General features: G+C 41.5%; 1 protein-coding gene across 1 annotated transcript; it reads left to right on the forward strand.

The window, feature by feature from the left end:
* The first annotated feature begins 860 nt into the window (after positions 1-860).
* Positions 861-20,278, forward strand: LOC141442537 (erythroid differentiation-related factor 1). The gene is made up of 16 exons (XM_074107556.1): positions 861-902; positions 1,314-1,561; positions 3,455-3,563; positions 3,891-4,028; positions 5,769-5,910; positions 6,405-6,824; positions 7,268-7,543; positions 7,709-8,052; positions 8,630-8,758; positions 9,296-9,944; positions 10,470-10,646; positions 11,295-11,511; positions 12,758-12,929; positions 14,454-14,593; positions 15,642-15,799; positions 17,859-20,278. The coding sequence occupies exons 1-16, from the start codon at positions 861-863 to the stop codon at positions 18,233-18,235; spliced, it is 3,738 nt and encodes a 1,245-aa protein (XP_073963657.1). The 3' UTR covers positions 18,236-20,278.
* The last annotated feature ends 3,087 nt before the right edge of the window (positions 20,279-23,365 follow it).

The raw sequence follows: 23,365 nt of genomic DNA on the forward strand, positions 1-23,365 counted from the left end.
GAACCGCACGACACGAACTTCGAGTTACGAGTTTCGTAGTAGCCCTGCGGAATCGGACCACGAATGTGTCTGCAGGGCTACTACGAAACTCCATACTCGAAGTTCGTGTCGTCACAGAATAAGTAATAGTACAGTACAGGTAATATCGTATCGTACCGTCCCTCTAGCTCTCGTATTAAATAGCGTAAGTGTCAGAGGGACCGCACGACACGAACTTCGAGTTTCTAGCTTCGTAGTAGCCCTGCTGACACTTATACTATTTAATACGAGAGCGAGAGAGACGGTACGATATGAACTTCGAGTTTCGTAGTAGCCCTGCTGTCAATGTCACAAATTTAGTGTTACAAGATGAAAGAAAAAAAAACTATTTTAAAGTTTCACACCGTAGAATTCTATCTGCATTCATTACGCTTTATCGTAATAATTCGTAAACTTCAAAGTTCAAACTATTTTGCACATGTCTTGGCTGTTGGGTAGGTAGTGGGTAGGTTTGGGGTAGGTAGCTAAATCAGCTGTCGTCTGCTGTCACAGAAGAGTTACCATGAATTCTCAGTTTTGCTTGTGACATCTGTTGTTTGTTTCTCTGTCTAACTTACTGATTACGCATCTAGCGATAGAGATAAAATAATGAAGAAAGGTGACAAATAAGTGTGAAATTTGACAACTTCTTTCAACTTCACGCGTAGGTACCCTACGGTATTCGGGTATTCGTAATCCCTCAAGGCGAGACAAACATTGAATGTGAAAATAATAATGTACTCAACCCACGTTTAATTTCAATATCTCTTCCGGATTGACGAGGTGCGAACACGCGCATAGTATTCTTAATATTTGAGTGCCGGTTATTTTGATCTACGAAAATGGAGGACGAAGGCGAGAATAATGAACACAAACGCACGAAGGTAAAAACACCTCGAGTATGCATTAGAAGTTTCAGCCTACCGTCTGGTTTCCTGAAGTAGAATTGTAAATTTATCTTAGACGCTGTAAAAATATAGATCACGACCAAGGACAAACGCCGGTTGAATCATGCTAGATCATTCCATTTGTTTATTATAATTTTTTTAAGTCACCATCCTTTAGCATTATAAATAATTTTTTTTTGTTGTACTTGCCATCCATTTATGGTCAAAGGCATTTAAAGTGACTTGTTTGATTTTAAAGGGACCATCAGATTAAACTGTTTTAACCAGTTGCCCCCCACTGTCAGCCTGATAAATGCCTCATGATTGAGTATAATATTTATGATGAAAACTATATCTAAAGCTGGATCTCCACTCCACTGTGTGATTTGCGCGCCCATTTACCACCAGCAATGGAGAAACAGCTTAACATTATTAAAACAAACACCAAAAGCCTCCTTCTTTATCTCTAGGACCGTAGCCCCCTCACCGGGCATCAAATCCACGGCCGTTGTAAAGTACACGGCCTTCCCGAGCCCCGTGAGTTACTCCCGGCTGCAGTGTAACACGGACCTGAACCTGCCCCCCTCCAACTGGGGGGCGGCCGCGGACTCCTACGGGCTCAAGCAGATACTGGCTGGCAGTACAGGATTGTCCAGGTAAAAAAAAATGCTTGTTTTAAGGTATTAAATTGATAGAAACAAATAACACTCAAATAATTATAATAATCTGAAATCTGTTTTTTTACTCTTGCTTACAATTTTTCAAACATTAGCTTTCATACAAAACTTTTCATGACAATAACAAACACAATGAAAAAGAATTATCAAAATATGTGCTACCATTCTGAAGTGACACACAAACATCTTTTCACTACACTGAAAAAATCTCATCTCAAAACAATTGTCAGCAAAATAGGCCCTTGAATTGTTCATAAAAAAAGTGCACTTAGAAAAATTTGATTTTGAGGTGCAATTTTTTATTTTATTTAGTAGTGACAATTTCTTCATTGCATTTTTATTTATAAATGTGTAGAAGATACTCGTATCTGTGTTAATATCTGTGTTTTGAGCAGAACTAAATTCAGAAAGTGGAGAAATGATTATGTATCGGTAATAATTGTGACGAAATAACCGAATAATTATCCAATACCACATCACCATGGCGCGGCAACGGCAACGTGCCGTAAGCCGGCGCCGCGCCGTTGGTCGTTCCGTCGCCGCGACGGGATGATATAGGCAGGTTCTATCCGCTCCGCGCACAAGTCCGATTTAAGCACAGATCACACACAGGACGGCAGCCGCTGGTCGGTAGTGGCTTGTTTCGGGTACGTGGCTGTATATGAACAACATCCACCGACGGCAGCGAGGGTACCGCGATGTGATGTTCATACATATATAATCATATACTTACAGCCACGTAACTATAGGCCAGCCGCACTCCCGATCCGATCCGACCCGCTGCCGTCTTGTGTGTGTTTTGCTTTAGGTACCCGTTCATTGCCGAACGAAGTACTTTGCCGCGATGCCGACGAATCTGTAGACAGAAATCGAAGTAAAACACAAAATGTTTGCATTCTTAAACTCGACAACGCTGGACATTCTAAAAGTTAAATGTAGGCTTATACATTTACCACAGGACACTGTTCAGAATATACGTCCCATCGGCGTCTGGGGCAATAATGCCCTAATATAAATTAGGGGTTTAAGGTCGCGGGTGAGCAAAGAAATTCTTTTAGTTGACAGATATGGACTTCCGCAAAGTAACGCCTGATTCAATAAACCAATGAGGGCTATCGCGTATGAATTCGCCGCTGGAGGCGCTAGTGTAGCGTGAGGTCTCCGAAATGTCAAATCTCATAGTTTTTGGGTGAGCTACGCGGGTTTATTTATAATTAGAATAATTTTGTGAATATTTTGCAATATCTAAAATTAATTATGGCAAATATGCGTTCCGGTCAATGAATGTCTGTGTTTTGAGACAGTTTTGTCTTTCGGAAACCTTTGTCCTCCTTTTTTCCAAACAAAACGGGGACTATGCAACACTGTGGCATGCTCGATGTTTTTATGGTACGGTTTTAAGGTGTATTAAATATGATTTTAATCTAAACTTTGTTTTCACGCCCGTAATAACAGACTTTCAAAGCCATACTTAAAAACCTCACGCAACAGTGCGCCATCTAGTGAGACAAAAAACGATAGCCCTCATTATATTAGGGTCCACCAAGACGTCGATGGACGTCAATGGCTCTGAATGGGTAACGGCACCGAGCCGCAAGCCGGCGCCGTGCCGATTCTCGTCATGATGCCGAGCTGTACCGATGCGGCCAATTATCCCCGTCAAGCCTGGCCCTATACTACGACGTGCAATTCGAACTTCGTATCTTATCGTCCCGCTAATGCTTATATTATTTGATACGAGAGTGAGAGGGACGGTTCGATACGAACTTCGTTGTTGTCCTGTGTGTGTTTTGCGTTTGGCAACGTCTGTGATTGCGACGCCGCGCCGTGGCGACATGGCCAGCTAGTCAAGCCTGACTCGGTGTTCCCCAGCTTCCGCATGGCGCACATGTTCCCGGACTGCGTGGGGTCCGTGGACGTGGTCTCGGGCGCCGAATGCATCAAAAAGCTGCTCAAGCTGCCCTACCAGCCCAATGGGACCGTGAGTACTAGTTTACTTTAGGCCAAAAATTAATTCAAAATTTTGACAGCACCAATTTTTTGGCAAGCAGCTGAACCATCTCGGAATACGCTATCTTCACCTTCAAATACATTCTTTTTTTTCCTCAGATGGCTTTTATAGGTTACCATAGGCTTTTATAGCTTGCTGAGCTGCCAGAGGGCCGCTCAGCAAGGGCCACTCGATACTATTCATATTTACATTTAATAGATGATAGTTATTTATTCAAGATGGTAAATTCATGACTCATGACACCTGTTAGGGTACAGAATGCCAATATAACATCTTAATAATGCTGTTAATCATCAGGTGAGCATGATGGTGCACCGCGTGGAGAACACATTGCTCCTGGACGAGTTTGATGTGTATGACTATCTCACCAAGTCAGAGTGGTCCTGGCTTAAGGACTTCTTCATAGAGAACATACTCAAGACTATGTCCGAGAAGGTTAGTGCCCCCCCACCTAGAAAGTTCTCACAGTGACTGTGATACTCTTAATGGTTTTCCAGGTGAGGCAACGCAGGTCTAAGTTCATTGATATATTTGATAATGGACTTTCGGAAAGTAACTTACGAGTTAATTTAATTTTCACCTCACTATGGTCTGTCCCAGAATTCGAGATACTAAAATGACAGTCTGAAATGTCAAACGTAAAAATAATGTGGCCAGCATAAAGGAACAGTGCTGCTCCGTGATTTCGGTTTCGTAAATAACCGATAAAATGTTTATTTTACGATAGCAAAAATAACATTAATGCATTCAATATTCTACTTTCCATTTTACTTTATCATACGATAAAGTGATGAAATCTAAGCACAGGTAAAAATACAGTGTTCATCACTTAGTGCCAACGTAAAAAATAATACAGAGGGGCTACTACAAAACTAGAAAACGAAGTTCGTATGGCACCGTCCCTTTCACTCGCGTATTGAATGAGATAAGCGTCAGCGGGACGGCAACATACGAAGTTCGAGTTTTGCATTTCGTAGTCAGGGCCAGCAGGGCTACTACGAAATTCGAAAATCGAAGTTCGTGTCGTTCCGTCCTTCTGACACTACTATTTAATTTAATACGTAAGTGAGAGGGACGTTACGGTACGAACTTTGATTTTCGAATTCCGGAGTAGGCCCTCAGATATCACACAACGTCATTGTTCATGTTTTTCGTATTCAAGTGGTATTCAACCGATTTTCGTTACTTTACTCGTATTGTCATCGGATGTGATCAGTGCGTTTTTTCCGGTGTTTTATTTAGATATTCATATCATACAATAATAAATCAAATATTCATTATTCTCATATTATATAGTTAATATAAAACTTACTTAAAATGAATTGAAACTTAAACATCAACATCTATAAAAAGTCGAAATCTCGAAACGGTCGCATTTTTATTAGACCTATTTTACCTTTTCTAGAATGTCCTAAGTGCCCTACATTTTAGTACATCACGGATCCGTTCATATCTTAATATTTTACGACATACATACATAGGTACCTACAAAATCTTTCGGTGATAACCGGTTGCGGCACATCACTATTTATGAGATGCAAAAAAACAGTAACACATGAAACGTCATTTTAGTATCTCGAATTCTGGGGACAGACCATAGCTCGAAATAGCTATCCTGCTTAAAAGCGCTTTTTCCCTCTTGGGTGGAAATAGTAGATTATTGTCGTGGCTTGGAAGTAGGCAATTGCTGACTGAGTTAAACTAAATTAAACGGACAAGCTTGTGAGTTAGTTTAACTAATATGAAGCCAGTAATTGCTATTCCAGCCGAGACTAATATAAAGTTTTGATTGAGGTTGAAGAGAACTAAATTGGAATAAGCTTTTATGTTTTCCCGCCTTATTTCATAAAAAAAACTGCAGGTGTATTTTTCTACCGAAAACACTACAAGTTGTTTCAGATAAGTACAATAAAAAAAGTCCGGAGTTCCAATAAAATAACTGATGCCAGCCATTTGAGTTGATTGTATAAGACCTGAGCCAACATTTCTATGGCCGTTTTAACTATTTATAAAGATTGAGAGTCGATAATAATGGAATTTGTATGCGACATTGTTGTTGAGTTTATCGTTCATGCAATATTTTTAACTTTTTAATTTTTCGTTGACCATAAACTCAGTTTGTTCTCAGGATTATTTGTTAGAATAGTATAGTGAATAGTGTAATTGTGTGTCCAGGAGCGCATGAGCCTGGCGCCGGTGCCTCCGCCCCGGACGGCGCTCCAGCTGACGCACCAGTTCCTCACGCGCCAGTTCCTGTCGCACAGCGTCTGCGGGCTGCCGCAGGCCGCCGCGCCCGAGCCCGGGGACCCCGCCCCTGGTACTATATACTATACAGTCTCGTGCCGTGCAGGCCAACAGTGGACCGTATACAGGCTGGTGTGGTGAAGAAGACCGGTCTGAGTGGAGAGCCTTGGGGAGGCCTATGTCCAGCAGTGGACGTCTTTCGGCTGACATGATGATGATGATGATGATGAAGACGCACTAGTTGACACGCGCCAGTTCCTGTCGCACAATTGCATTCACCCTTTGCCCGCAACTCTGTCGTCACTCGTCAGTACCTAGTGGGAGGCCTGCCAACGCTTCGTCTTCCGGTTCGCGGTCGACTTTTCTCCCCCAACGGTTGTCTGTATACTGTAACTCATATTCTGTATGTTTTTTTTTCTCTATTTGATCAAAAAAAATAACTAAGTAGTTTCTATCAATGAACTGAACCGTCTATGGAATGCTTGTCTGTGAATAGTCGCAGTGAATCAGCTGATGTGGCTATGTTTTTTTATTCTAATGGCTAACCCGAATTATTCTAATTCTCAGGCCCATTCTTACCGGAGCCCGAAACGAGATCAGAACCCCCAAACGAGCACCTATACAACAGAAACGTATTATGGACCTTTGAGGACATACAGATGTTAATCGGAAGTGATTTACCTATCTTTGGCGACAAAGATCGCCCTTGTGTCTCCCTCCGCCTCCGCGACGCTAGAGAACCCATCAACGTACTAACAGGCATAGATTATTGGCTAGACAATTTAATGTGTAACGTACCAGAAGTACTGATGTGCTATCATATAGACGGCATCGTACAGAAATACGAGCCGATGAAGACCGAAGAACTACCCAATATGGAGAACTCAAAATTCTCACCGAAAGTAGTGAGGAACGTCGCTCAGAATATCCTATCTTTCTTAAAGCACAATGCCACTAAAGCTGGCCATACTTATTGGTTGTTTAAAGGTCAGTATTCAGTCATTTATTTGCTCAAACATGGTATGTCCAGATAGATGTTACAGGTTTATGGAGCTATTACATATTTTGTCGCCAAGACATGCAAATATAAACTAGTGTTGCTTATTAATATATTATTAAACAATGTCATTCAAATATTCTTGGATTGAGGCTTTAGTTGTCATAAATTTGTACAATTCATGTTTAAATCCTGAGTGCCATTCCGTATGGCGTATATACTTTTAGAAAGAAAAGCCGTTTTGTATGATTTACACATAATTTTGCTTTCCCGGCGGTTAAATTTGGTAAATTGATTCATTCATTTTCATATTAATCAACATTTCATACACATACATCATACTAGATACATCTATGCCTAGAGTTAAGATTTTTATTTATATGAAATACGTTTTCAAGATTTACCGATCTTAATTTTTTTACATTTTTAACAGGTCCGCGAGACGACGTGGTTAAACTGTATGATCTGACGTCATTGTGCCCGGATAGCTTAGATAACTCATTCACCACGCCTGTGGCTATGCTACTCTATAGGGTGGCTAGGAACATGCGTATGACAAACAGGTCCAAACATGTCAAGCAGCTGTTGGAGCACGCTATAAAGTTGCTGGAAGTGGGCAGATACCCTCAGATCGTCGCGTCGTCGCATTACATGCTGGCAGACTTGTATGTTCCGGCTACAACTAACCCCGCTTGTCCGGATTTCAAAGGCAAGTTTAAAAAATTAAGGTGTTTGGTTATGATTATTGGTTGTTGACCGAAAACCTACCAATTAGTGAAACTCTTAGTTGTTTTTTGTTAATCAAATGTTTTGATAGTTCCACTGTTACTGCTTTGGTGTCGAATTACCCTTTAAACTTAGCTTTATTTTTCAGACGAAAGTTCCGATTCAGATAACGAAGAGCCAGACTTCGACGAACCAACCGAAGTCACGTCAGAGCGAGACGCCGAGAGCGTGAAAGACGAGACAGAAAATGAAATCGCGGGCGAGAGTGGTGACAAAGAAAATGTAAACAGTGACAAAACATGTGACGGTGAAACAGATATTGACAAGTGTGATGAAGATATTACCGCGAATGAAGGTGATGGCATTGAGAGCGGCGGTGATGGTGACGCGAAAGGTGATGATGATAAAGGGAAGGAGGAGAAATCTCTGGCGTTGCAGATGAGGGGGTTGGCTTTGAGGGATATTGGAGATCGGCGGACGGCCAAGGAAGGGGTGAGTTTAGTTTTATTGATGTTAGCTTTACGTGTTCGAACCCAATTCCTCATCAAGTATTGATGTTTTATTATATTTATATAGTCTGTTCGAAGAGAGTTTATGAATATTGTGATAACTTGATAAGACTAGTTTTTGCCATCTCAAAACTTGATTTTGTCATTAGCCTTCTAGCTTGATAAATGTTGAGAAAAAAGCAACCTGAGATGTGTGCATAGGAGAAATTTGTGTCTAGACTCCTGTCCAGCGGACCACCAGTAGCGGTTATAGCACGCAGCACGGAATGCTGAGGACCTGGGTTTGATTCCCAGCGTTGGTCTCTTTTTCTGGTTTTTCTGTGAATCCATGCCTCAGTTTGTATTTTCGATATGGTTTTACCTACGGGATGACCGTAAAAGTAACAAATTTGGAGTTGAAATAAAAAATACAAAAAGACTCCAAAAAACCAATCATGATAAATGTTGTTCCAGGAGCATAAGCGGGTGGGACCCGGGGGATGCGGGCTGGGCGAATGAGCTACACTTTTCTGGTTTTTCAATGTTCTATTTTGTAGTATTAATCGTAAGCGTTTGTTTAGGAGCACAAGCGGGCGGGGCGCGGCGGCTGCGGGCTGGGCGTGGCGCCGCCGACGCGCTGCGGCGCGGCGCTCACGCACGCTCTCAAGGGGCTGCTGGCGCTCCACAGCGTCACCATACACAAGTGTAAGGTGAGGGCCGTCTGTTAAGGAGCACGAGCGGGCGGGGCGCGGCGGCTGCGGGCTGGGCGTGGGACTGTGACTAGGGTTGCCATACAGAGAAATGAAATGTCCCGATAAAAATCCTGAAATCACTATAAAAAACCTAACATTTCTTGTAGGTAACACATATTTGGTATAGCTTTGGCGTAGATTATAAATAACTGGAGTTTTAAACAAAAATAAATTAAATGATTAATTTCTCATTAACCGAAATTTACCCTATTTTAAATGGTTTTGAAATAAATATTTATTCGTTTTGTTGATTATTTGGTACTACATTTATAATTTCATTCATTAAAACTTTGTAAACTTTGTTCCTAATAAGTGTACCATGAAAACATATTCAAAAATCATGACATGTCAGGACAAATCCTGACCTATGGCAACCCTATGTGTGACAGAATAAATTATTCTAATCTTCTCTCTTCTTTTTCCTAATTTTCATGCCACTTTGCCCGGCCCTGTATCTCTTTATTATACAGTAATTTCTTCGTTTATGTCCCTCAGGAAGAAGAAAGAGAACGACTGAAAGAGCAGATACTAATAGAAGAGCAGCACCCCAAAATGGCCAATCCTTACGAACCGATCTCACTAAACTTCGAGCCGATAAAAAAAATTGACAAACCCGAGCAAAAATCACACTCTTCTAGAAGCAGACGTAGAAAGAAAGAGAAGAAAAATGAACAACCTGACCAGATAGTAGAAAGCAACAGTATTATTGACAAAAACGCCATTTTAGTAAGGAACCAGAAAAAACTACCTTCGTGGCATGAACCTAATAGAGACGATAATTTTGCCTGGAAACTACATTTAAAGACACTGTTGTACGAAAAAATATGCCTCGCGTACGCTACTTTAGCTGAATATAGTTACGCTCGCGAACAGTATGGATTTTCTTTAAAATATATAGATCTAGCTAGCAAGTGTCAGAAGTTATTAAGCAATATGATTATTAAGAGTAAAGTGGTGGATTCTAGTGCTCTAATAGGAAGGGTGGGGGACAATTTCTTTCAATGGAGTAAAAAGTGGCAGGGGAATGAAAGGTTTAGGAGACAGTTTGAGACCGACCATGATGTTGACACTAAGATTAGGATGGAGATTGCGAATGACTTTGTAGAAGAAGTGGACTGCGAGGTGACCGATGAATTTGATTTGAGTGAGTATTATTATTCGTTTATTAGCTTAGTGATTTTACCTATGGCTTTATGGCTGGTCGTGTGTTCGAGGTCGGGCTTGCATCTGTGAGTTTTTTCATAATTTTTATGTGAAATTTACGGTGGCGGAAAACATCGTGAGTGAACAGCAGCAAAGTTTCGCACTGGGCCCGCGTCAGTACCAGGGCCTAAGCTCTCTCTTTCTGTAAGGAGGCCTGTGTTCTGCAGTAATATATTATGATTATCTCAAGATACTAAGAGATATCACGCAGGCGAGCACACTATGTGTAACATACTTGACGACCGAGTTGTGCTCGCATATTTACGTATACCCGGAATCTCTTCTCCCTAAAACGATTTTACACTCATTAAAAGTTCTTTGGGTTATTTTTTATCCCTAGACAGTTTTTCAACATTTCAATAATAGGCATGTTACTACTGAGTTAAAACATCAAATTTATCTAGGGATAATCAGTATCCTAAGAGTTTTTTGGTGTGTGTATAACAGCGGCGTGTCAACTCCACAGAAATATCCCTCCCAGCGACGGAGCTGGACGCCATGCTGTCGTGCTGCTCGTACTACCGGCTGGCGCTCACGGCGCGCCGCGACCACCGCGACCACCGCGACCACCGCGACGAGCTGCGCCGCCGGCTCGCCTCCGTCTCCAACGAGCTGGGCGTGCGATATATGAACGACGCGCAACGTTAGTATCTGTTCTGAAGGAACTTAGGCTTGAGGCACCAAATGTCTGGCTCGAAGGACCAAAAATCCGGCTCCAAGGACCAAGAATCGGGCTCGAAGGACCAAGTATCGGGTTCGAAGTATCAAGTACCTGGTTCCTAAGACCAAGTTTCCGGATTGGAGGACTAATCTGGCCCTACGGTCTAAGCATTCGGTTCCAGGAGCTGTTAGTTTAGCTCGCTTGCCGTTTAGACATTACGAGGGACTGTGTGGGCGATTGGCTTGAGACACCAAGTGGCTGTGCCTGTGTTCGCATCACACCATAATAATCACTCAATCAAATCAGCTCACATTCAGCCACGGCTGAATAAAGACCTCTTCATTTTCAGGCCACTTTGCCCGGTCCTTCCTATGCTAGTCTCATCCACAGCTTACAAGCCAACTGCCAGATGTCATCCGACCAACAGGCTGGCGGTCTGCCCACCGCTCTTCGACCCAATCTTGACCACTCCGTATCATAATTGGTTTCTTTTTTTTTGGAAATTAACCCTGCCCTAACTTTGTCCATAGAATTTTTTATTCTTTCGCTTCCTTCTGAAAATTGCACCCGTACGAAGACGTGCATCGCTAGAACAAAAAAAAAATACATTGAATACTATTTATCCAACAGTGATCTACAACAAATATATAGAAGAGGACCCAAGTGACCCTAAAGCGGAGATACTTCTGGAACAGTTCAAGAAACTGTCGCAGCGGTCCCTTCAGTGCTTGGACGAGGCAGCCGCCATCTTCCAACAAGTGAACGACGTGCCTAACCTGGCGCTCTTGTATTGCAATAAAGGCAGATACATGAGATTCAAGGCGCATTGCGATGAGGGCTGTTTCGAGTAAGTGTAAAGGCTGACCAGAATTATAAAAAACTCGCCATATTGCAGAAAACCGCATATAGCGTGAGGTCTGAAATGTCAAATCTCATAGTTTTTGGGTGAGCTTCGCGGGTTTATTTATAATTAGAATAAATTTGTGAATATTTTGCAATATCTGAAATTAATTATGACTAATATGCGTTCCGGGGCAATGAATGTCTGTGTTTTGAGACAGTTTTGTCTTTCGGAACAAAACAAAACGTGGACTATGCAACACTGTGGCATGCTCGATATTTTTATGGTACGGTTTTAAGGTGTATTAAATATGATTTTAATCAAAACTTTGTTTTCACACCCTTAATAACAGACTTTGAAAGCCATACTTAAAAACCTCACGCGCCATCTAGTGAGACAAAAAACGATAGCCCTCATTGGTAACACTAAATTCAAATGTCATCTGTCTATTGCTGTCAAAGTTTAACGTTGTTTGCGCACGGTATTTTAAAGTGTTTGCAGGTGGTAGGACCTTGTGCAAGGTCCGCCCGGATTGCTACCACCATCTTGCTCGCTAATCCTGCCGTGAAGCAGCAGGGCTTGGCTCTGTTGTGTTTCGGCGTGGAGAGTAAGACAGCCGGTGAAATTACTGGCACTTGAGGTATCCCATCTTAGGCCTCTAGGTTGGCAACGCATCTGCAATCCCCCTGGTGTTGCAGGTGTTTATGGGTGGTGGTGATCTCTTATCATCAGGAGACCCACTTGCTCGTTTGCCATCCAGTTGAATAAAAAAAAAAAGTGTTATTTTGTGATTTTGTGCGTTAAAATGCCGAAGATTATCCATAGCTTCGGAAGGAAAATAATTCACAATGTACAAAAGTATTTTTTGAAGCCGTGGTGGCCTAGTGGTTTGTCCTATCGCCTCTCAAGCAGAGTGTCGTGGGTTCAAACCCCGGCTCGCGCCGCTGAGCTTTTCGAAATTCATGTGCGGAATTACATTTGAAATTTACCAAGAGCTTTTTTGTATTAAATATAGCTTGTAGGGATTGGTAGGCCATGGCTAAGCTAAGCTACTACTAAGGGACTAGATCAAATTGGTGTCAAGTGTCCCATGATAAAAAAAAACGGAGCCTTAATTGGTAATCAGGAGTTGAAAAATATTAATGGCAATGCGATCGGCGGTCGCCGCGTCCGTTCGTAAACTTTCCGATCCGATGCGAGTCGTTTGGCAGAAATCATGCTTTAGAACTGACGCCTTCTTTTTAAATTGCAGCGCGTCCAAGCGGAACCTGTACCAGAAAGCCGAAGATCTGTACATGTCAGCACTCAAGCTGCTCAGCCGGGTGGAAGCCAGCGAAGTCAAAGAGCTGGTGCAGTGGGAACTGTCCTCTCACCTCTTCAATCGCGCCGTGCTGATGCAAGACACTCCTAACTACCGACCTAGTGTCAGTATTATCTTAAGAGCGTTCATACCTGCCGAGCTGGCAACGTTGCATTTTTGTTAGTTTTTCTAGACTGTTCTTAATAAGTTAATGTGTCATCATCATCATCATCTTCATCATCATCCTATATACGTCCCACTGCTGGGCACAGGCCTCCTCTCAGAACAAGAGGGCTTGGGCCATAGTTCCCACGCGGGCCCAGTGCGGATTGGGAACTTCGCACGCACCATTGAATCGCTTCGCAGGTTTGTGCAGGTTTCCTCACGATGTTTTCCTTCACCGCAAAGCTCGTGGTAAATTTCAAATGTAATTCCGCACATGAATTTCGAAAAACTCAGGTGCGAGCCGGGGTTCGAACCCACAACCCTCTGCTTGAGAGGCGATAGGTCAAACCACTAGGCCACCACGGCTACTAGTCAGTTAATGTGACTACTGCAATAATTATTCGGGATAGATTCTATTAAAAACGAACAAATTTTTATTAACGGTTTTTAAAGAAAATAAAAATCTATCAAGAATAATCATTGCAGTAGATTCATTAACTTATATATTAAGAACAGTTCTAACAGAACACATTTTTAATTTTCATTATTTTTTTATGGAATAATCGAGAAAAACTAACAAAAATGCAACGTTGTCAGCTCAGCAGGTATAAACGCTCTTAACCTGTCCTCTCCCAGAGGCACAAATTTGTGCCCGAATTCCTTTGATTCTGTTATCATGGGAGATGACAGATTAAGAGCTCTGTCTCACTGGGGCGCCATGGGGACGTCGCTAATTCATATAGAAATGTAAACGGCTGACGCTTTGGCAATTTGGAAGCGTAGCCACAACTTGCGGCTCTCTACGTGGTGACTGGCTACTCTGGCGCCCTGGTAACGTCGCCACTAAAATGGACAATCGAGTTCATAAATGGAAAATGTTGACCTAAATATCTGAACACGACTATATTGTTAACGGCGTAGGAGCGTGTTCATATATTTTTGATCAAATTTTTGCTCACAAGTTTATGAACTCGACTGTACACGCATAAGTTGCACCTCCACTCAGTCGCCAACCGGCCGCCATTTTAGTAGACATTGCAAACATTTTGCTAAGCGAGAGATTATTCAAAAAAGTCGTATCTTACTATGAAATCCATGTATAGATACGACCTGTTACAGTGTCGTGCTACATTGTTGACATCTTTGCGAGCCATAAATGAGCCAGTTGTCAAATCCACGAATATAAGCAGTTTTGTATACTGTATTCAGGTTATCAATGGCCAGATTTTCTAGCAGTGTCGTGAAATAAAAAAAGTACAGACTGGATGTAGCCACATCCAAAAATACTATAGCCATAGTATTTTTGTATATGTCATGTCACATAGTTATCACGGAAAACTTTATCCTTATACTTAACTTACTTGTTTTTTCTTTACTATATTGTAAAATAAAAATACTACCTTAGATATTAAGTTGCTCATGTAAGCGACAAATTGTGTTCAAAGAGAAATAAATATTCTAGAACCCGAAATGTGGTATACAGGAGCCGTCGGAGGTGGCGGAGGCGTTCCGACACGCGCTGAAGCACTGCCAGCTGAGCCCCGGACCGCGACAGGACTGGTACCAGTTCCGCGCCGGCAAGATACACCACCGCGTCGCCTCGCTCTACCACGCCCAGTACAGGTCAGCTGACCCACGATACACCACCGCGTCGCCTCGCTCTACCACGCCCAGTACAGGTCAGCTGACCCACGATACACCACCGCGTCGGCTCGCTCTACCACGCCCAGTACAGGTCAGCTGACCCACGATACACCACCGCGTCGCCTCGCTCTACCACGCCCAGTACAGGTCAGCTGACCCACGATACACCACCGCCTCGCCTCGCTCTACCACGCCCAGTACAGGTCAGCTGACCCACGATACACCACCGCCTCGCCTCGCTCTACCACGCCCAGTACAGGTCAGCTGACCCACGATACACCACCGCCTCGCCTCGCTCTACCACGCCCAGTACAGGTCAGCTGACCCACGATACACCACCGCGTCGCCTCGCTCTACCACGCCCAGTACAGGTCAGCTGACCCACGATACACCACCGCCTCGCCTCGCTCTACCACGCCCAGTACAGGTCAGCTGACCCACGATACACCACCGCCTCGCCTCGCTCTACCACGCCCAGTACAGGTCAGCTGACCCACGATACACCACCGCGTCGCCTCGCTCTACCACGCCCAGTACAGGTCCAGCTGACCCACGATACACCACCGCGTCGCCTCGCTCTACCACGCCAGTACAGGTCAGCTGACCCACGATACACCACCGCCTCGCCTCGCTCTACCACGCCCAGTACAGGTCAGCTGACCCACGATACACCAGCGCTTTCGCGTACAGGTCGGCTGAACCCGGAGCTCTTAGGTTCCGTACTTTAAATCGTAAAAATCATATCACTTCTCGGCCTATTATAAGTACTACTGCAAGGCACAGACCTCTCGGAATGAGCCGGCTTGGGCCGATGTTCCCACGCGGGCCCATTATTATTATTATTAATTACTTCACAAACTGCTACCGTAAAGCTTGTGATAAATATCAAATGTAATTTCACACATGAATTTCGAAACCCACGATCCTCTGCTCGAGACCCCATAGGTTAAACCTCTAGGCCAGTTTCTCTAACCATCGGGCATTCCGGTCGTGTAGTGATGATGATGATGATTTTATTATTGTCCAGGGTGACGGAAGAGGAGGGTCCCCGGCGGCGCTCTCTGCTGAGCTCGGCGCGCACTCAGTACTTGGCGGCCACGCACCTGTTCGCGCTTCTCAACGACACCACAGAGTTCCTGACCGCGCAGCTGGAGCACGTGGCGCTCTGCGAGATGACCGCTACCTGTAAGTCACACACACACATGGACAAATCAACGCACGTAAAAAGAGCTCCTGGGGACACCTGCGCAGTGAGCGAAATACGGACCTAATGAGGGCTATCGTTTTTTGTCTCACTAGATGGCGCCACTGTTGCGCGAGGTTTTTAAGCGTGGCTTTCAAAGTCTGTTATTACGGGCGTGAAAACAAAGTTTAGATTAAAATCATATTAATACATCTTAAAACCGTACCATAAAAATATCGAGCAACCAGTCTTGCGTAGTCCCGTTTTGTTAGGAAAAAAAAGGGAGGACAAAAGTTTTCGAAAAACAAAACAGTCTCAAAACACCGACATTCATTGCCCCTTATCGCATAATTGCCATTATTAATTTCAGGTAATGCAAAATATTCACAAAATTATTCTAATTATAAATAAACCCGCTTAGCTCACCCAAAAACTTTGAGATTTGACATTTCGGAGACCTCACGCTACACTAGCGCCTCTAGCGGCGAATTCATACGCGATAGCCCTCATTGGCGGCGGAGCAGTGGGGGACGCGGGAGGGGGCGTAGGAGCGCGCGCGTCCGTCACGCCATTGGCTTGTTAGTTGACAGATGCGCAAACGTATCCCCTCCACTAACCACCCAGAGCTCTTTTTACGTGCATTGACTTATATATGGGTGGATCAACCATTTTATGCGACATAAAGTAATTTGAATTCGAATTTGAATTTGAATTTCTTGTTGTTATTCTGTCCCGTCAGCTAGCCGACAAAAGAAGTACAGTTTAATAGAAGAAATGTTGCGTTTGCGTCACATTATGCTAACATGCTTATTAAATGCAAGCAATATGCAATATGAGAATGATTATATTAGGATCACATTGTACAAACAACTTTAGAGACTCCTTAACTCAAAAATCTTTTAATTTAAGATTAGAAGCTAAGGTTAATCAAAGTAATTATGCATTTTTTATTGAAATAAACAGTTTAAATTTTTTTTTTTTAATGCATGAAACTACCGTGAGACTCACTCATATTAAATTATATTGTAACGGATAACTCACGTCTTAAACCGAGTTTAGCCATTGAGATTAGTCGTCATCCGAATTTTAACCGGGATTGCGGTTGGTCGGTACCCCCGAGTTGGAAAACAGTTTTAAATACTCGTGCTGCGTCATCGGTTGGTGTGAACGTGTCTTTACGGAGCGATGTTGTGTGCTACCCTACATTAGACATTGACAGTAAAAATGACGATAAAAATGGGGGTAAGCTGGTGTTAGTTTCGTCGGGCAGTCGCGCGAGCAGAGCGGTGGCGCGTAGTGTGCGTGTTGCGGCAGCCGCCGAGTCGCGTTCGCGTGCTCCTGAGAAGAAGGGCTACGAAATAGCCCGAAGCATGTCGAGCTAAACTCGGTTTAAGACGTGAGTTATCCGTTACAATATAATTTAATTATAGAAGGGGCTCAAATGCATGTTTGGCAAATTTTAATCCTATAAACCTCCTCCATCCCAGCTTATATACGTCCCACTGCTGGGCACAGGCCTCCTCTCAGAACAAGAGGGCTTGGGCCAGAAATTTCAAATGTAACTCTGCACATGAATTTCGAAAAACTCAAGAGGTGCGAGCCGGGGTTTGAACCCACGGCTCTCTGCTTGAGAGGCGATAGGTCAAACCACTAGGCCACACATAAACTTAAGGGGCTCCTAGACGGGCCATATTTTCACTGCAATTTGTGGCCGGCAACTATTGGTGTCCCTCTCTTACTCACATGTTAGACAGGGACACCAATAGTTGCCGGCCACATATTGCAGTGAAAATATGGCCCGTCTAAACTCAAACTCAAACTCATTTATTTGCTTTGAAACAATACAAAATACTGAATCCTGAAAATCCTGAAAATACTGGAGCCCCTTTACGTTACGAGACCGTTTACTATTAGTAACGAACGAGTGACAAGAAAAAGTTGATCGACCAAACACATACACACGCACGCACGCACACACACACACACATACACTTAGGGTGGTTTTACAGTGACACTTCCTCCCATACATCATATAATAATTAATAAAATAACTTTTTCCAGTAACGCCGAACCTCAAACTGAAGTCCCTGCAAAACGCCGTCCAGCTGCTCCGCCAGAGCCACTCCATCATGAAAGTGATCAGAGACCGCGCCCCCGAAGACCAAAAGGAAACCAAAGAGGACCAAGAAGACAAACCCAATATGGGCGAGTCCGAACTCCTAAAAATATACGTGGGCCGCCTACATTTCATACTCAAAAGCATCATACAGTACTGTAGATCCAAGTCAAATAAAGATTATGAGAAAATGACAGATAATTATAAAAAGTTGTATTGCGCCAGTTTGAAAATTAAAGAAGACGAGGATGTTAGATTGTACGCGGGCAGTATATGCGATGTTTTGGAAGCTATGGATGCTGTAAGTACTGAAATTGAATAGTTTAATGACTTAGTTAGGTTGTTTATATAGCATCACTGTTGAACTGTAGGGTGCTACGCAGAATGGACCTGCATTATCAATACGGTATTTGACTATTTTGTATATGTTTTATAAATTAAAACTACACAATGCCTGTTATCGAATAGAAAATCAATTTTTAAGCTACCTTTACTAATAACAAAGTTATAAGGGCAAAGGGCATGTGACGTCACACGCCAGTACCGCCATACTAGCTGCATAGAGAAAACCGTTTGAGAAAGAGACAGGTATATAATTTTTTCAAAAAATCACTATAAATCCAATTTCCAACCGATTTAAATTTTCTCTTCGCTAAATACTATCTGTTTATCTATATTTTCATAATAATATTAAGATATGGCAAAATCAGGAGTTGTCAAATACCGTATTAGCACATTTAGTGCATTCAAAACAGGGTTTACTTGTAAAGGGAGAACCGTTTTTTTTGTTCTCTATACGATAATAAACGATTTTGTATGCCCTAATTACATTGCAAAAGAAGCGATATCTTTAATTCTGAGGGCCTACTCCGAAGTTCGAAAATCGAAGTTCGTATCGTGCCGTCCCTCTCGCTCTCGTATTAAATAGTATAAGTGTCAGAGGGACCGAACGACACGAATTTCGAATTTCGAGTTTCGCAGTAGCCCTGCTGTATCGTGATAGACAGAGAAAGATAATTTTCTAAATAAAATACTGGTTATTCTGCGGACGCGATCAGGATCGAATTGTGTTGTGAAAGACAACTTACTTACAGAGAGTGCATTATGGTGATACTGGTTTTGATATAAACCGGGACGTATGACATTTCCTGTCGTTTTAACATCGTATTTTACGTGAAACATTCACATTTTAGGCTTTTCAACTTAAACGTGATCAGATTACACCTCCAAAATCGCCTTGTGATGATATGAAATAGGAAATAAATTTTATCAAATATATATATATGTTTAATAATGATAATGCCTCAGACAAATGCACGTTTAAGACAAACTCCACCATGCTATTGTTATGACTCGCTATGTGCATTCATTTTATGTTTTATGTATGGAACATTACATAACAAATAAACAAGTAAGATAAGAATTGGAAACATTTTTATATTATTACATTTACTCGCTGTTACCAGTTATTTCGTCTGGCGAAATTGGTTCAGCAGTTTTACCATGAAGTGGTCAATCAGACTGACAGACAGACAGTTACTTTGACATTTTTAATATTAAGCTACTAAGGCTGCGTCTCCACTAGAGATGTGTGAGGATGCGTTGCGAGGAATGTGTTTGTCATGAACCAATAAAAACTTTATTTACCTACTAGTCGTTGCCCGCGACTCCGTTCGCGTAGTATTCGTTTATCGCTATTTCGGGATAAAAACTACCCTATGTCCTTCTCCGGGACTACAACTATCTGTATACCGAATTTCATCTAAATCGGTTCAGTGGTTTAAACGTGATGTAGAAACAAACATCCAAACATCTTCACAAACTTTCAAATTTATAATATTAGTAGGATTCTCGCTCCGCTCAGCTTTTTCCACTAGAGCTGACCTGAGCGAGGATACGTCTGTACATGAAGCGTTTCTGTTGGTTCATGATAAACACATTTGGCACATCCATGGTGGAAACACAGCCTAATGAAGTTGAATTTATATCGCCATAACAAGTGCCTCAAAAAGCGAATCTAGACAGCATTGAAAAAGGTCTGTTATTTTGGATATTTATATAAGAATACAACTCGTTTTCGTTGCTCATAAATAAATGTATAATTAATTTTGCAAGACTGATGTAGCTGTACTATGTTTTTATTGTTTGCATAGGTCCAATGACCTGTAGAATACTACTTATATAAAACTACTTGATGTTATATGTTTTCAATGTAATATCTTTTTTATTTATACGTAGGTTTTAATTGAATCATGTTTTGTGAATTTATGAAATAAAACCGTGATGAATTATTATCATAAAGTGACATTGTGAACGCCGTAAGGTTCAATTTTTGACTTTGAATAAAAATACATAGTTGAAAATATTTTGCAACTTTTATTTCACTTACCTTGCCTTTGAGATGGACGGATGACCAGAGGTCGTATTGCCAAATTTACAGACCTTTATGTGTTGTGTGAATTGTGAAATTTTGATTTGTCCATGACTTCCTAGCTTTGTTACAGTAACTCTTAATTTTTAGGCCAACCACAGTACCTAATAGCGTGACAGCTGACACAAGACATGGAATGAAAATCGTCAACTCTGATCTTTGGACTATTTATATATTTGTGATGACTTAAGTTAAGCGGAACTACATTCAAAGTGATCGACTAAATGTATAAGTAGAGTCTTAGGGACTGTTTCACCACCCATTGATTAGTGTTAACTGACGCTTAAATGTGATGCCGTCTCTATTTGTTTTCTTCGAATAGACGGAGACGGCATCACATTTAACCGTCAGTTAACACTAATCAATGGGTGGTGAAACAGCCCCTTAGACTAGTCACTCGTAGACTCGTATCTTTCTTAAAGTGGGTCAATATTTGTATAATTTGAAATGCGAACAGTTTTAGCGCGCCGTCCCTCTTTAGCCTCTTTAGAGTACTGCTTGAGAAAGAGACGGTGCGCTAAAACCCCAGATCACACAAAAACCGTTCAAGCCTTATATTGTAAGGAGGCGATACGAGGGGACAAGTAAACTCACGAATGATGTGTAAATAAATGAATAAATAAATAAATATCACGGGACAGTTCACACCAATTGACCTAGTCCCAAAGTAAGCTTAGCAAAGCTTGTGTTATGGGTACTAAGCAACAGATAAATATAATTATATAGATAGATACATACTTAAATACATATTAAACACCCAAGACCCGAGAACAAACATTCGTATTTTTCATACAAATATCTGCCCCGACGCGGGAATTGAACCCGGGACCTCAAGCTTCGTAGTCAGGTTCTCTAACCACTAGGCCATCTGGTCGTCTAAATGAAAATGAAAATACTGCCTATTAACATTAATGATTCCTTATTATAGGTATTACATAATGGGAGTGTGCGTGTGGCACAGCTCACACTACACCTCTCCCCTGGCAAAAAAGAAAAAAATCCGGGAAAGTGCGAGTCGGACTCGCGCACCGAGGGTTCCGTACACATTTATAGGTATGTAAACGGGAATCGTGTGTTGAAGATATTTCCCGCTTTTTCCAAGTGATTTAATACATCCAGTGTAAGCAGAGCCCTGCTCCTAAGAAAAATGTACGCAGTGTGGGGTCAAATTATATTGGTCATTGATATTTACAGACACATAAAAAATCAAGATTTTCAGATTTTTCTAGTTGGTTGTGTTATAATAGCTAGCTTCATACCAAATTTCAAGTTTCTAGGCCAACTGGAAGTACCCTATAGGTTTTCAGTGCACGGCAATTTGTTTGGAATTTGGTTGTTTAATGACTGTAACCAAGAACCACTGTAACTTTTGATTGCGTTGACTTAAAAGTTTGATTTTTCCAAGGCTTCAAGGGACCGCAGATATGAGTATTCGGTATCAATTTCAGCTTGATACCTCCACGCGTTCCTGAGAAAAAGGGTCATGACAGACGGACGGACAACAAAGTGATCCTATAAGGGTTCCGTTTTTTTCTTTCGAGGTACGGAACCCTAAAAAGTGTTTTTTTTTTCTACAAAAATAGAAAAAATCTAATTTAGAGCAAATACTTAACTAACAATTATAAAAAAAACCGGCCAAGAGTGTGTCGGACACGCCTAAAATAGGGTTCCGTAGCCATTACGAAAAAATTAAGTAATATTTTTCTAAGGATTGGATGGTATATCAAACTTTCAAGGAAAACTATAACGGCTAAGTTTGCTTGAGAATTATTAGTAGTTTTACTCTTAAATAGCAGCTTAAGGTATGAAATATATTCCGTTCAAAATACGAAATCCTTAGAAAAATATTACTACTTAATTTTTTGGTAGTGGCTACGGAACCCTATTTTGGGCGTGTCCGACACGCTCTTGGCCGGTTTTTTTCCTTTGAACTACGGAACTCTAAAAAGTAAAGCCAACAATTATTCATAGTCATTGATTAGGCACTTAGGATTTTTCGTAAGTGAAAAATTCAGACGAAAGAAGAATTGGACGACACGGAAATCCAGCGAATCGAGAAGGTATAGGTATAATTCAAGAAGCCAACAAATAAAATTAGATACTATAAGGGAATCATTATAAATAAAATCTGTTTATAAATTCCACACCCATATCTAACTATGGAACACATTTCTGATAACCTTGATCGTGATAAATTTAACAACTTAGGGTCAATCTTATGAGTATCTCTCTGCACTTTATGCAACAGTTGATAAGGGTTATATTTGATTGTAATCATTGGTTTTTAAGCTGGGTCAAAGACGTTTTTATTTTGTTTTTATCTTTAACCATGGACGTTGTCCATGCTTTAGGTAAATATAGGCAGTGCCACGAGAGTTGAGATCACGCACACAACAACAAGTCATGTGTAATGACAGCGGGATTTTGACGTTTGTTCTTTTTCGTACCGATAGCAAGTTCAACAGTGAATTGCAAGATAGACCTAAAGTTCCTTTAATTTTTTTTTGTTAATTATTACCTATCTTTAAAAGAACGAGAAAGAAACAGGAAATATAATTTTACTGTTTTTGTTACCCATTAAAATGTATATTTAAGTGTTTTTTTTAATATATTTACTTCACTCATTCCATTCATTCGATTTTTTTGTAATCAGTAGGTACTTCACGTAGCTGTGTGTGTAATCATTCACTTAGTTAGACACTCGTGGCACTACCTATAAGTATTACTTTGTTTTGTCAAAGGTAATGGGATATCAGGTTTGTTTGTTTTTCCCTTATATTCTAGTGACTAAAATTAAAATTTCGTAAATCCACTAAATGTTTAGTGGATTTATGAAACATGGACAATTATTTTGGACGATGACAGTTGAGGTCGGAAAGTCTTCAAAAATAATAATTGATTAATTTAATTTTTGTTTAAAGTTTTGAAATATAAACTTTTAGAGCAATTAATTTCTAGTGAAGCCGTGGTGGCCTAGTGGTTTGACCTATCGCCTCTCAAGCAGAGGGTCGTGGGTTCAAA

Source organism: Choristoneura fumiferana, chromosome 25 (assembly GCF_025370935.1).
Source record: "Choristoneura fumiferana chromosome 25, NRCan_CFum_1, whole genome shotgun sequence".
Taxonomy (NCBI): domain Eukaryota; kingdom Metazoa; phylum Arthropoda; class Insecta; order Lepidoptera; family Tortricidae; genus Choristoneura; species Choristoneura fumiferana.